Source organism: Strigops habroptila, chromosome 5, assembly GCF_004027225.2.
Source record: "Strigops habroptila isolate Jane chromosome 5, bStrHab1.2.pri, whole genome shotgun sequence".
Lineage (NCBI taxonomy): Eukaryota > Metazoa > Chordata > Aves > Psittaciformes > Psittacidae > Strigops > Strigops habroptila.
Window position 1 is genome coordinate 52,201,763 of NC_044281.2, and position 11,971 is coordinate 52,213,733.

At 50.0% G+C, this 11,971-nt stretch overlaps 1 protein-coding gene across 1 annotated transcript; it reads right to left on the reverse strand.

The window, feature by feature from the left end:
• Positions 1 to 2,337: 2,337 nt before the first annotated feature.
• Positions 2,338 to 4,488, reverse strand: C1QL2 (complement C1q like 2). Its single transcript, XM_030487236.1, has 2 exons — positions 3,505 to 4,488; positions 2,338 to 3,133 (listed from the first exon to the last, which is right to left on the reverse strand). The coding sequence occupies exons 1-2, from the start codon at positions 4,141 to 4,143 to the stop codon at positions 2,954 to 2,956; spliced, it is 819 nt and encodes a 272-aa protein (XP_030343096.1). The 5' UTR covers positions 4,144 to 4,488; the 3' UTR covers positions 2,338 to 2,953.
• Between the last annotated feature and the right edge of the window lie 7,483 nt (positions 4,489 to 11,971).

Below are 11,971 nucleotides of genomic sequence, written 5' to 3' on the forward strand. Positions count from 1 at the left end.
AAAGCCAGTCCCAGAGAAATCTGAAGCCACCCATCTGAGTACACATTAATTGTCCTCCTCCAATCCAGGCCAGGGGACCAGGGTATCCCCCCTTCCCTTTGTGCTGTGAAACATACATAATCCTTGGGCCACATTAAAGGGAAGAAGACTCAATCGAAGCCCAGAGAGTGATGAGCCTACTGTAGACTGCATACCCATCCACAACACTGCCTCTGCTTTTCTGGACAGCCACATCACCAAACACTGACATTTTTCATCTCCCAATTGCTTTTCCTTGTTACACCAGAGGAAAAAAAAGACAAACAACCCACACACTGAGCTACTACCAAGATGACTGGGATGGAGGACCCTGTCCAAGCACTAGTGCCGCAGATGCTGGGTGAGAGCCATCAACCCTCCACAGAGGCAATCTCAGAGGACCCTGCGATGAAGAGAGGAAACGAAAAAGCCTGCAAGCAGCTGAGGGAGATGTTCATTCTATCGATTGTGTAAACTGTCAGTGGAGTGGCAACGAGCTTTTTTTTTTGTTTCTATCCTAGGGAATAATCCAGCCTGATAATTAGTACATAAGAGATAAGTGGAAAATGAGACATCTAGCGAGGGTGGTTCAAGCCTCCTCATGACATTGATAATGTGCAGATACATAGATCACTGTCGGGGCAAACTGCCACTGTGAGCCTGTGTCTTCCCATTGCCTCATCAATCCATCATCCGCTTAGCTACTGACACCTTGGCAGGCACACACGGCCAGCCCTGCATTTGAATTGCGAGGAGCAAGCTCCACCAGGGAATACAGATTTAAAAATCTAAGATTCAAATTTGTTTAAGTATTGTGAACAGCAATTCCCTTGCAAGGCATCCTCATTGCCCTTTTGCCAAGGGGGAACAGTTGGGTCTTTGTTAGAAGTACAAATTGCTTCTTAATGCAAAGGATAAAGCAGAGCCCAGGCACCTCCTTAGAATTCCTCCTGGCTCCTGCTAATGCTGCTGCATGTCAATTTTAATTTTCTGAAATTTAAACCAAGGGCTTTGTGTCTAAGCTCCATTTCGTTGAAGGGAGGGGAGGAATAGTCAAGAAGGATTAAGGATCTGGGGGGAATTGAGGATCCATAGCAATTATACTTCATTTGGGTCTCAGACACCGGTTTTAATCATATTCTAAATAGTACAAATCGACAAGACATTAGAGATTGAGAAGTGTCTAACACATGTACCTGGTTATGAACTCTGCTTCCTCCAGCTGGGTGGATGTTTGAGAATGGGATAAAGGAAGGAATTGCTTTCCCTCTCTGACCCTCCACTTCAGCCAACAAGAAGACAATACCCACCAAAGACTAGGTAGGTGACAGGAGAGACTGCAAGAACTTGGTCATGACTGGGCTTCCCCAAAGTGGGGCTGTAACAAGTCAATCCTCGCTCTGGTTCCCTTTCCTTCTGCAACATCACAGCAGGGGCAAAGCTCCAGCCATGGCAGAGCCGTTGCAGTCCAGCTCCTGTCTCACTCTTACCTGTGAAACCAAACTAATGCGGCAATGAGCAGTAAGCTGACAGGGAGGTAAGAACTTCAGGAGGGAAAAGTGAAATGACAAGACAGTAAAATGAAAGTAAGTGCTTTTATAAATCAACTTAGCTCTTTTAGCTTCAGCAGAGCAGCCGAGGAGGTTACCTACTGGGATGATGATGATGAAAGATGCACCTCCTCCAAAAAAGGCTCAGAACCACATGCACTAGTTACACACCTCTGCATTTCGGAAAGGACCCAGAGTGGCTGGGATTTACCAAGGCCCAGCAGGAGAAAACCTTTCCAAACAGACTGAATCCACCAGTCTTCAGTAAGCTTCCTCTCAGATCCCACCTCAGGACCATGCAGACCCACCTAGAGTCAGGTGTGGTCTTCAACCCGTATGCACACTGCAAGTGTAGGGCTTTAGACAGACTCTCTCCCTGTTGCCTTCTTACATTTGTCAAGCGTGTTACAGAAGCACGGCTTTCCATAATCAGTGATTAAACCGCTTTTCCTGTACTTCACTAACCTCTGGATCAGGCTCAGAGCCAGTAAATCAGTTTAGTAGACCAGCTCCACACCCCCACTTTCACTTCTTGATGACTGTGTGCCGCCTTTTTACAAAACTGGATGAATGTGAAGCCTTTTTTCCCCTCTTTTTGCTTCTTCCCAGCTCCCTTGAACCATAATCAAGACCTGAGCAAGGTGCCCCATCTTAAGTTTTGCTGCAAATCTTAGGGACTGAAGTGACCTCCTCCTTTACCTCCCATCCTCCCATGGCACCACCACAGTGCTCCTTTGCAGCACTGGAAGAGACAGAAAGCAAGAAGGCATTGTCTAAAAACATAATTTAATGTTATATTTTGGTGATTGTGGTCAACAACCGAATTCTTTCGCAGACATGAACAGGTTTGACGTTAGTGACACCATCATTCACACGAGCGTTGCATTGCACAGAAAAGTTTACACTTGACCCCATACAAACAAAGCAGCAGAGGAAAAACCATTTATGGTCCAGTCCCACTTTGTGAATAGTTGATCTGAAAATTCATCATCATAATTAATACTCATTGATGAAGAAATGTGACCGGTTTGAATTCTATGTGCAGCACAGTCCGAACTCTGGGTTCTCTTACACCCCCTGGGAATCACTGGAGAGTTTCGAGATGCCAAGTTCCTCGTGTGACACACAAAATACTGAAGCTGACAAAAGGAGAGGGCGGGGGGGTCAGAGGAAATGGGGAAGAGTAAGGAAGAGGATTGCTTTGTTTCACTTCTATTTCGTTTCCACAGGGGTAAAAGAAAACCCAACAAACCAAGACATACAAACTGATAATGAAGCTGAAGTAACCTGCGGAGACAGTGGACACCATGAACAGGTACAGAAACACCAAACAGCCCCACACACGTGAGTGGTGGGGTCAGTTGTGTTGCCTTGCTTGTTGTGTGTTAATCGGGGTATAAAAGAAAGCCAGAGAAAGTGCTGTACTTATTGTTGTTGCCTCCGTGCGCTTTGCCTCCATCCAACTTCACATACACCTCGTCGCCAGAATCCAGGTGCAGCACCACACTGTTGCTGGCGTAGTCGTAGTTCTGGTCTGCGTCTTGGGCGATGGCACTGGCCCGCACCTGCCAACACAGCCACGGAGTACATCAGCCTCCCGAGCCCTCTGCCCCGGCCCCTCCATCGGCCCCTGAGCTCTTCTTCCCTGGACCTTATATCAGCCCCCGAGCCCCTCTACTACCTCCCGCCCCGCCCTTCTCGCTTCTCCATCCCCTCATCTGCCGGCAGGAAAGTTTGCAAGCCGGAGGTCGGAGTTTGTCGCGGCTCTGAAGCTGCTCCCGCGGTGCACCCCGCCCCGACGGCAGGGAGGATGCTCCGGCTGCTCCCGTTCCCGGGAGCGGCGGCGGTCGGTGCCCGCGGGCGGCGCCAGGGATGTTGGGGACAGGACGGGACACCCGGGGCGGGGAGGAGGAGCGGGGCAGCGGCGGGGACCCACCTGCCCGTTCTTGCAGAGGTCGGCCCACATGCTGGTGCCGTCGCCGCCGCGCATGAGGATGTGGTAGGTAAAGAAGTAGATGCCGCGCACCTGGCAGGTGAACTTGCCGCTGGCCGGATCGTAGTGGTTGCCCAGGTTGGTCACCACGTCGTCGAACTTGAGGACCTCGTAGCCTTCGTGGGGGCTTTTCAGCCCCACGTAGAAGGCAATGCGCGGCCCGCTGAAGGCGGCGCTCAGCCCGCCCGCCGTCTCGCCGCCCGCCGCCGCCCCGCCACCGCTCCCGCCGCCGCCCGCGCCCGCCAGCGCCAGCCCGGGCAGCCCCGGCTTCCCCGCGTCGCCCCGCTCCCCCGGCGGGCCCCGCGGACCCGGCGGACCAGGCTCTCCGGGCGGTCCGCGGGGCCCCGGCTTGCCCGGCCTGCCCGGCTCCCCCTTGGGTCCCTGGACGAAGGGCGGCGGGGGGTTAGCGCCCAGGTCCTGCAGGGCCTCCACGGCGGCGGTGCTGCCGGGGCCGGGCGGCCGCCCGCCGCTGTACGGGTCGCAGATCATGCGGCAGGTGCCCATCATCTCGTAGTGGGCGCCGCTCTCGGCGGGCGCCTGCAGCAGCAGCAGGGGCACGGCGACGAGCAGGGCGACGGCCATGGCCAGGGCGAGCCCAGCGGCGGCCAGCAGCCGCCGCCTCCGCTGCCAGAGCCGGGCGGCGACGGCGAGCAGGTCCTCCTTGCCGTGCGAGGCAATGGTGGCGCGGGGAACCGGCCGCTCCCTGCGGGGGACGGCAAGAAAAGGCGGTGAGACCCCGCCGCCGGCGCCTCCCCGCCCGGCCCCCGCCTCAGCCTGCCCGCCGGCCGACCGCTCGCCCCGCCATGCCGCCGCCGAGAGCGGCCGCCGCCGCCCCGCTCGGCTCCGAGGGGACGCTGCGCTCCGCCCGTCCGGCGAGGCTGGGCCGGCGCGGGCACCTCCGCGCTGAGCAGGTCCCCGCCTCTGCCCCTCGCCGCCGCGGGGAACCCGTCCACCCGCCCCGACGTGGGGAGTGCGGAGCCGAGCGGAGCGGGGCGGGGCGGGACGGGCGGACCCACCTGCGGGGCAGGGCGCGGGGGGACGGGGCGGAGCTGCTCGGGGGGAATCGGGGTGCCGCCGCAGCTGCGGTCCGTGATGCGTCCACCTGCCACCACTGGCCCGCCCGCCGCCCGGAGCGGCGGTGGCGGCGCGGCCCCTCGGCGGGGCGGTCGGAGGGGAGGGGAGAGGCGGCGGCGCGTCCCGCACATCCCCGGGCTCTCTGGCCCCGCGGTGGCCGGCACCGGCACAGTCCATGCGGGTGTCGCGCAAACTGAGCACACTGAAACCGGGACGGTCGGGAACGCACCTGCCGTCCGAAACTGCTTCCTCCCTCCCATCCCTCTATCCGTATATCACTCCATACCCCACATCCATCCCTGCCCGCCACGGGACGGTCCCTGCGGGTCTGCGCTGGCCGCGGCCGGAGCCCCCGGTCCCGCGGGTGAGCTCCCTGCCGCCGCCGAGCCGCACCGCTTTCTGCAGGAGGGTGTCGGGGAAAGCCCTGCGCAGGCAAGAGGTCGCCCCGGCGTGTTCACTGTGGCTTCCTCAGCCTCCCCCCGACCAGCCTCGGCGGCCCAAAGACGAGCGGGACAAGGCCGCGGGTGGATCTGGCTCCTCAACACATCCAAGTGTAATTAAAGTTCGTTACTCCCGTCCCGATTTCCCGAAGTCAGGCGGGGCTTGCCTGGTGGAAAGGCAGCCTTGGGAAGAAATACATTTAGCAGAGTTCGGGCTGGGTTACAGTACAGCACGTTGTAAGTTTCTCTGTGTAATGACTGGTCCAAATCAAGCGGGTTTCCCTCAGTCTAGAAATTGTGATTAATTGGCTTTGATTTTCTGAGTGCACGGTTGTAGTCACAGCGGGAGCTCTTTGCACCGTTAACTGCCTACAGGGATAACCCCTCTGGAGAGTAAGCTGAGCCCTTTCCCACGCATCTTACAGAGGTGGGTTAAGCAGTCGTCTTGGAAAGAAAGAGGAGAGTGGTACAGTGATAACACAGATTTCCTGAGGGTAACATTTCGGGGTCCCCCACTTCCTTGATGCTTAAGAAAGGTGAATTTCCAGCGGGTTCACCGAGTTGAAGGCGATCTGATTTGTCTTACAAGAGGCAAAGCTGCAGGTCGCAGGAAGCAAACCGCTCAGCCTGATCCAGCGCTGGTTTGAAGCTGATGGCCTGGAGGCATCACATGCAAGTGGTGACATACAGGCTCCCTCCGAGAACTGCAGAAGTGCCCTAAAAGGAATCGGGACTCTTTTGTTAGATTTACTTGAAATTTAAGGAGGGGACATCAAGGTTTTCCCATCTGGAATGCACACACTTCAGTGCCAGATCTCATTTCAGTTACATTCCTGTGTACATCCAGCATTTCTTCCCGGAGTTATTTGGGCTTTGCTCTGCTGCTACTGAGATCAGGATTCAGCCCTGTTTTCACATCGATGCATTTGAGGCTGGAAGGGAAATTAATCCTGCAAATGAAAACCTTTCCCTGAGAATTGTATAGATAGCCAAATTAAAGTAACCATGTCTATTACGTAGCACAAGGCAGCTAAATGTTACAAGAGATGAGATTGTGATGAAGATGTAAGTCCTTTTCCTCTCCTCTGAATCACCAGTTGCATCCCACAGTGTTGTTATAAGCCCCCACACTTGTCTAAAGCCTTGTAAAATGATTTCTAATAGTTGTTTCTGTTACAGCCCTGCTATAGCTTTCCATATATTAGCTGTGCTAAATACAAATAAATTCACAAACAAATTGCACTCCTTTGCCGATTATCCCTACTTAAGCTTCTGTTAATTTCCCTTTTGTTCTGGTATTTGTCACTGGATCGGCTCTCCCTGTGTATGTGAATCCTCGTGATTCTCCCAGAGCTCTGCAAACCTGTCTAACGTGTCTTTTTTAATCTCCTGTTTTCTGAAGGCAGCAGCCACACTGTAGCTTTTCTAACCCTTTTCTGAGTAATTAAATCATTTGGGCACTGTTGCAACATCCCTATTTGTATTAACTCAGTTTTATAATGAGGTAACCGGTGCTGGGAACTATATCTCAGGTAGAGGCTCACCAGCCTCTATGCAAAGCCCGAATAATTTTATGTGACAGGGTCTGTTACTCTCATGGATCAACAAGGACAGACGATGAAGAAGAAACATAATCTAACTTTCAGCAGGACAAAATCAGCACAATTCTTAATAAGAACAGTTGAGCACTTGAGCAAGCAGGCAGAGAAGATTACGGAGACAAAAGCAGTAAGGTTAGGTGTCAAATTATAGTAATTTTGTTTGGGAATAATTTAATTACTCCTTTGTGATGTGGTGAGATGGACTGATTGCCTAGTTAATCCCTCAATCAGATTGCCTTACGGTAAACACAGTACGACTTTCATGTATAATTCCAGTAGGTTCAATGTTCCTGGAGGCCTGGAGTTACGGGCTGACTGATGTAGTGCACCTTGGGCCCCAAGAAGTAGCACAGTAGCACAGTAGCACAGAGCTTCTATAAGGCAGCTCGGACCACCCACTGATGCTATGCGAGGAAATATTCAGGAATACAGTTGCTAACAGGTACATGGCAACTTTCAGCTTACAATTTTGATATAATCTGCTACTATGCTGTTAGGTGCCTGCTTTCTCTATGCAATGGGAGGCATCACAGCAGTACAAGGAGCTAATCAGGCAGTGTCTGAAGTGTTGCCTGTCCTGCAAGGAGGTACCTTTCTTCATCTGAGGTGACAAGTACCAAAGTTAGAGTTAGGCACTTCACATCTTTCAAAAAGTGAGTGAGGCTGGTGCTCCACTGCAGGCTACTCAGAGCTCGCAAGACTCAAGTGCCTCTGAGCGGGGTGTGCCCAGAGACAAAGGCACCTACGGAGCATCCCTGGTGAAACATTTGGACCTCGGCATTAGATGATGGGCAAGCAGGAGTTTTGGTGATTGCTGTTGTTGGCCAAAGCAATGGTTAAGTACCTTTTAAGTCTGTGTGGATCTAACTCGAAACTCTGTTTTCAGATGTGGTGTAAGGACTCAGGAACCTGACCACTCAGGGAAGCATTTGACAGGTCAGGCACAATTCCCAAATTTAGACAGTCAAGAACCCAAACATTTCACATTGAAGCTCCAAAATTGCAGGGGCACATAAATTTCCATCAGTTACCTCCTCCTTAATTTCTGCTTCAAAGCACAGCCAGAGGGTTGTGGGTAGTTTGAGGGTTGCTAGTAACCCTCAAAAGATGTTTCTGCTCCATCAGATCCATCTCCTGTAGCCATTTCCAGAGTGTCTGCTGGACTGGGACTCTCACAACTATTGCATGGACTTGCCAATACACACAAGATGGTGAGGACACCAAGCTGGGATGTTGAAGATTTGTTTCAGTCTTTCACCATTTAGCTGTTTTTGAGCTGGTTTCTAAAACTATCTTTCCAGTCTTTCAGGAGAATAGACTCAGCATTCCAGATGCAGGGTGTTATGAGTTGGACCTTCTTCAGCTTGTTCTCTAGGATTTATTCTGCTGTAAAAATAGTGAAATATTCATACGGGTGGAGGACGGAAGAATAATTCCACAGGCTGGTTAGGGCTCCCTCCCAAGAGACATGGAGAAAGTGAGCTGATGACTGAAGTAGCTCAAGGCTGAGCTTTCAAAACATGCCTGTCCCAAAGGCTGAGCCACCTTACATGGTACGACAGAGTCTGTCCGTCCAGGAGGCAAACACAGGACACTCCTCCAGGCTGTGGCTGGCCATCTTCATTGCACACGGAGGTTGTCAGCAGGGTGACAAGGAGGAGGTCTTGGTTCAGGTTGATTTGTTGCCTGAGAAAACCCAACCTGTGTTCCCTGACAGGCTGCCACAATCTTCCAGGGTACAAGCTACCCAGGGGAGATGGGGAGAGCAGGGAGGAGGGCACCGCATGCCCTTATGTTGAATCTGTTCCTCTTTGCATAAAAAGAATTAAAGATTCATTGAGCTAGAAGGAGAGGAAGACCAAAGGTGAATATGATTTTGAGTTCAGTGGTGAGAGCACCTACCTGATCTGCAGTTTCCGTCTTCCTCCAAGAGCTGTTTGTGAATTCCAGCCAGGAAAGCGAGGGACAAATGCAGAGTGAAATAGAGAAGGTGGCTCTGGCAAGCACAATTCTCCTTCCTGAAGGATTGTCCCAACTGCTGAGCTAAAGTCTCTTCTGCACTGTCTTTCTTTTCTCACAGGTTTTCTTTTGTCTTTTTTCTTTCCCTCTCCCCCTTACTTTACCTCGTCCCCCTTCCTCTTCTCAGCTACACATCCTCATCACAAACTTAGCTCATGAACTGAAGCATGTAGTTTTCTCCACAGCTAGTGAGAGCTGGACCATTCCCTGACTAATATGGTAAACCTGGCAGGACCCAAGCAGGACTCAGACCCATCGAGGTGGTGGTGGTTCTGGGCATCTGTGCAAGTTTGCTATTGTACATTTGAAGTTCTTGGAGACTGAAAGTAGGTATCTCGTGAGTTAGGTGCCTCTACGATTAGAGAGGAGCCAAGAGAACCTTTTTATCTCAGTGCTGGATTTAGGTGCTTAAATTCTGCTTTAATCTCTTCTTTCAGTTCCTTTTGGATTTGGCCCTTAACTTGAAAATGTAGTAAGAGCTGTACCACCTCAAGCTTCTTATTGAGCAAAAATATCAAGATCATGTAATAAAAGCTGTACCAGCCTGGGCCTCTTATTGAGCAAAAATGTCAAGATCAAAGTCTGTGGTGATGCTTCCCCGGTATTTTCTCTCAACCTCCAGCAATCCATTGGTTAAGAACTTCCTGAACCCAAGTAAAATACTTTTAAGAAGCTGAAATCAAGATTACTGTGAGTAAAGGCACAGACTTTGGATCAATACCCACACCCATGCCAGTGAGCAGCTTTGGTTTGCTATCTTTGGTCATGGTTGTTGTACATTATGGATGACCTTACCCTCTGATTCTCTGAAGTGGTTCATTCATTCCCTTTCTCACACCACAAGACTCACAGATATTTCTCGTTGCCAGAATTAACTATCTGGAACTCCAGGAATTCAACATCTAGTAAAACATAATATATATAGTCCTTATGCTAAATTGTTCACACTTCTTGCTGAAAGCAAATTTTAATCTGTTAATGTTCAGAATGTGTATGACATTATTTCCATTCACAAAGTATAAAAGATTATGATACTGATTATTTTTGCTTAATGGAGGGAAACATGTAGTAGTAGTTAGGCTTATTCTATTAACTGCCATTATTTCCCACAAATACTGAACACTTCTTTTTGATGTAAGCTGGGATTTCCAACAGTACTTGTCCTCACAACACAAAGCCAAATTTATTCCCACTTGATGGACCCAGATCGACAAGAACAGGAGCTGGATCTTGTCTTACTGTCTGTAAGACTGAGTTGCAATAGCCCACAAAAGCTTGCGCTGCTGTAGCAATACCTGAAATTTGGTCCATATAGCCAGAATTAGGCCCCCTGTACTGACAGAGAATCTACAGCAGATCCTGCACAATGAGAAGTCTTCGTACAATCCACAGGCATTGCAGTTGGACAGGCTTTATAGTATGTATCAATCACTGTGAACTCCTGCTCTTTGCACTTTACCATACCCACTTCCATTACATGGAAGACAAAATCTGCTGTCTCTCTCTCAGCAATGGGGTGTTCAGGCAAATACGTTTAGCTGTTCACAAGAGAGCAGCTCACAAAACCCAGAGCTGCCTTCAGGGTGCTGCTTGGAGAAATACCAAAAGTTGTGGAGAGAATCAGTGAAAGCCAACTGCTTTCGCATCCCCAAAACAGGTACTGCTCACCAAACTCAGGAGAACTCAACCTATATGTTCTGGGAAAGATCAATCAGAGTGACTCAGCCTTGCTTCCCAGTTTTGAGCCAGTGGGACTTTTGTCCTTGCTTTCTCTCAGAGCAGGATCATACCCTGGAGTTAATTCATCAAAGCTTAGATAAATTCAGTGGGAACAGAGAAACCCCAGACAATGACTGAAGCTGGTCCTGGAGATGCCTGGTCCAAACATACATGGCTGCTCATGTCACCAGGAATTTTTAGGAACAATATGGGAGCAGCAGCTGATACCTGGCCCTGGCAGTTGTGGTGATGGCTGTTTGGGAGCTCTCCATACCCAGAGCAGGTCTTCAGATGGAACTAAAATAGTTTTTAGAGAGAAACAAAACTGTCCTTAACAAAAGGATCTGAAGATCTGAGCAACATCACCTATCAAACTATCCAGTTTGAATGATGTTTTGCTTAAAAACAGTTAATTAAACTTGAGAGGCCAAGTTTGCTTGCCTGTACCCAGCTGAAGGCTGGAATTTGGGTCACAGCAAGAGCAAATTCAACTCTCCTAATTCTCTTCTCAGTATGTTTACAAACTGCTTGAGGAGAAACAGGTTGGCCCTAGATTTGTCTTGTTTAATTTGTCTCCTTAGATAACTAATGTTTTTGCAATGTCACTGCTGGAATAACTCCGTGCTATCTATACAACCAAGCATAACAAAGCATCTGCTTTTTTAATTGAGCTAGGGCCTTCTGTACAAAATACAAATAATGAAACAATAATTAAGCACATTTATGGTAAACATAAGAGTAACATTTGGAAAGAAATGTAGAAAGAAAGTAGAAAAGAGAGATCCTCCCCTTGCCTTCTGAATACAACACGTGCGCACTTGGCCAAGCCGCTCAGCAAGGTGGGTGTGTATAAAACCAGACCCCTGGGAGGATCTCCAGCTGAAAGTCACCTATCTCCCTTCCAAACCCTCTGAAATACCCAGCAGGACTCAATTCCCAAGCCTTCATGACTTCAGAAGAGAGGAAGGGGGAGGCTGAAAGGCCAGAGCACTAAAACCAGTCCATTTATACAGATCCCTTGTCTTAATTTAGCAAAATTTCCACACCCAGCCATGACACTGATTGTTTCTATTCTGCAAAGGGAAAACTGCTGCAGGGAATTGATGTGCATGGGCAGCTGGTTTCACCAGAATGAAAGACATGCATTAAAAATGCTTTTGAAGTGCATTTGGGCTTCCCTCTGGGAGTTTACTAAACCTGTAGACAGGTACCTGAGAGAACTTGTCTCCTGAAGGCAAACACAAGAATAAAATTAGTAAGAAATATTAGCCAAACCCACAGGTCTGACAGATGGTGTTGAATGGACATCTGTTGGAATAACATTCAGCTACCAGGATAAACTTTTACCCTGTGTCCACCAGAATTAAATGTGTTCCTCTGTTAATCATGTAGCACAAAGAAGAAGATATAAGGATTGGAAACCCAAAGCTAAGGATGTCAGGAATTGGCTTTACACCTCTGCTGGGTGTAAGAAACACACACCGAGCAGGGTGTACAGGCTGGAGGAAGGCATATGGGCGAGGTGGGGCAGATGGTCTGGCTCCATGGTGCTTTGCT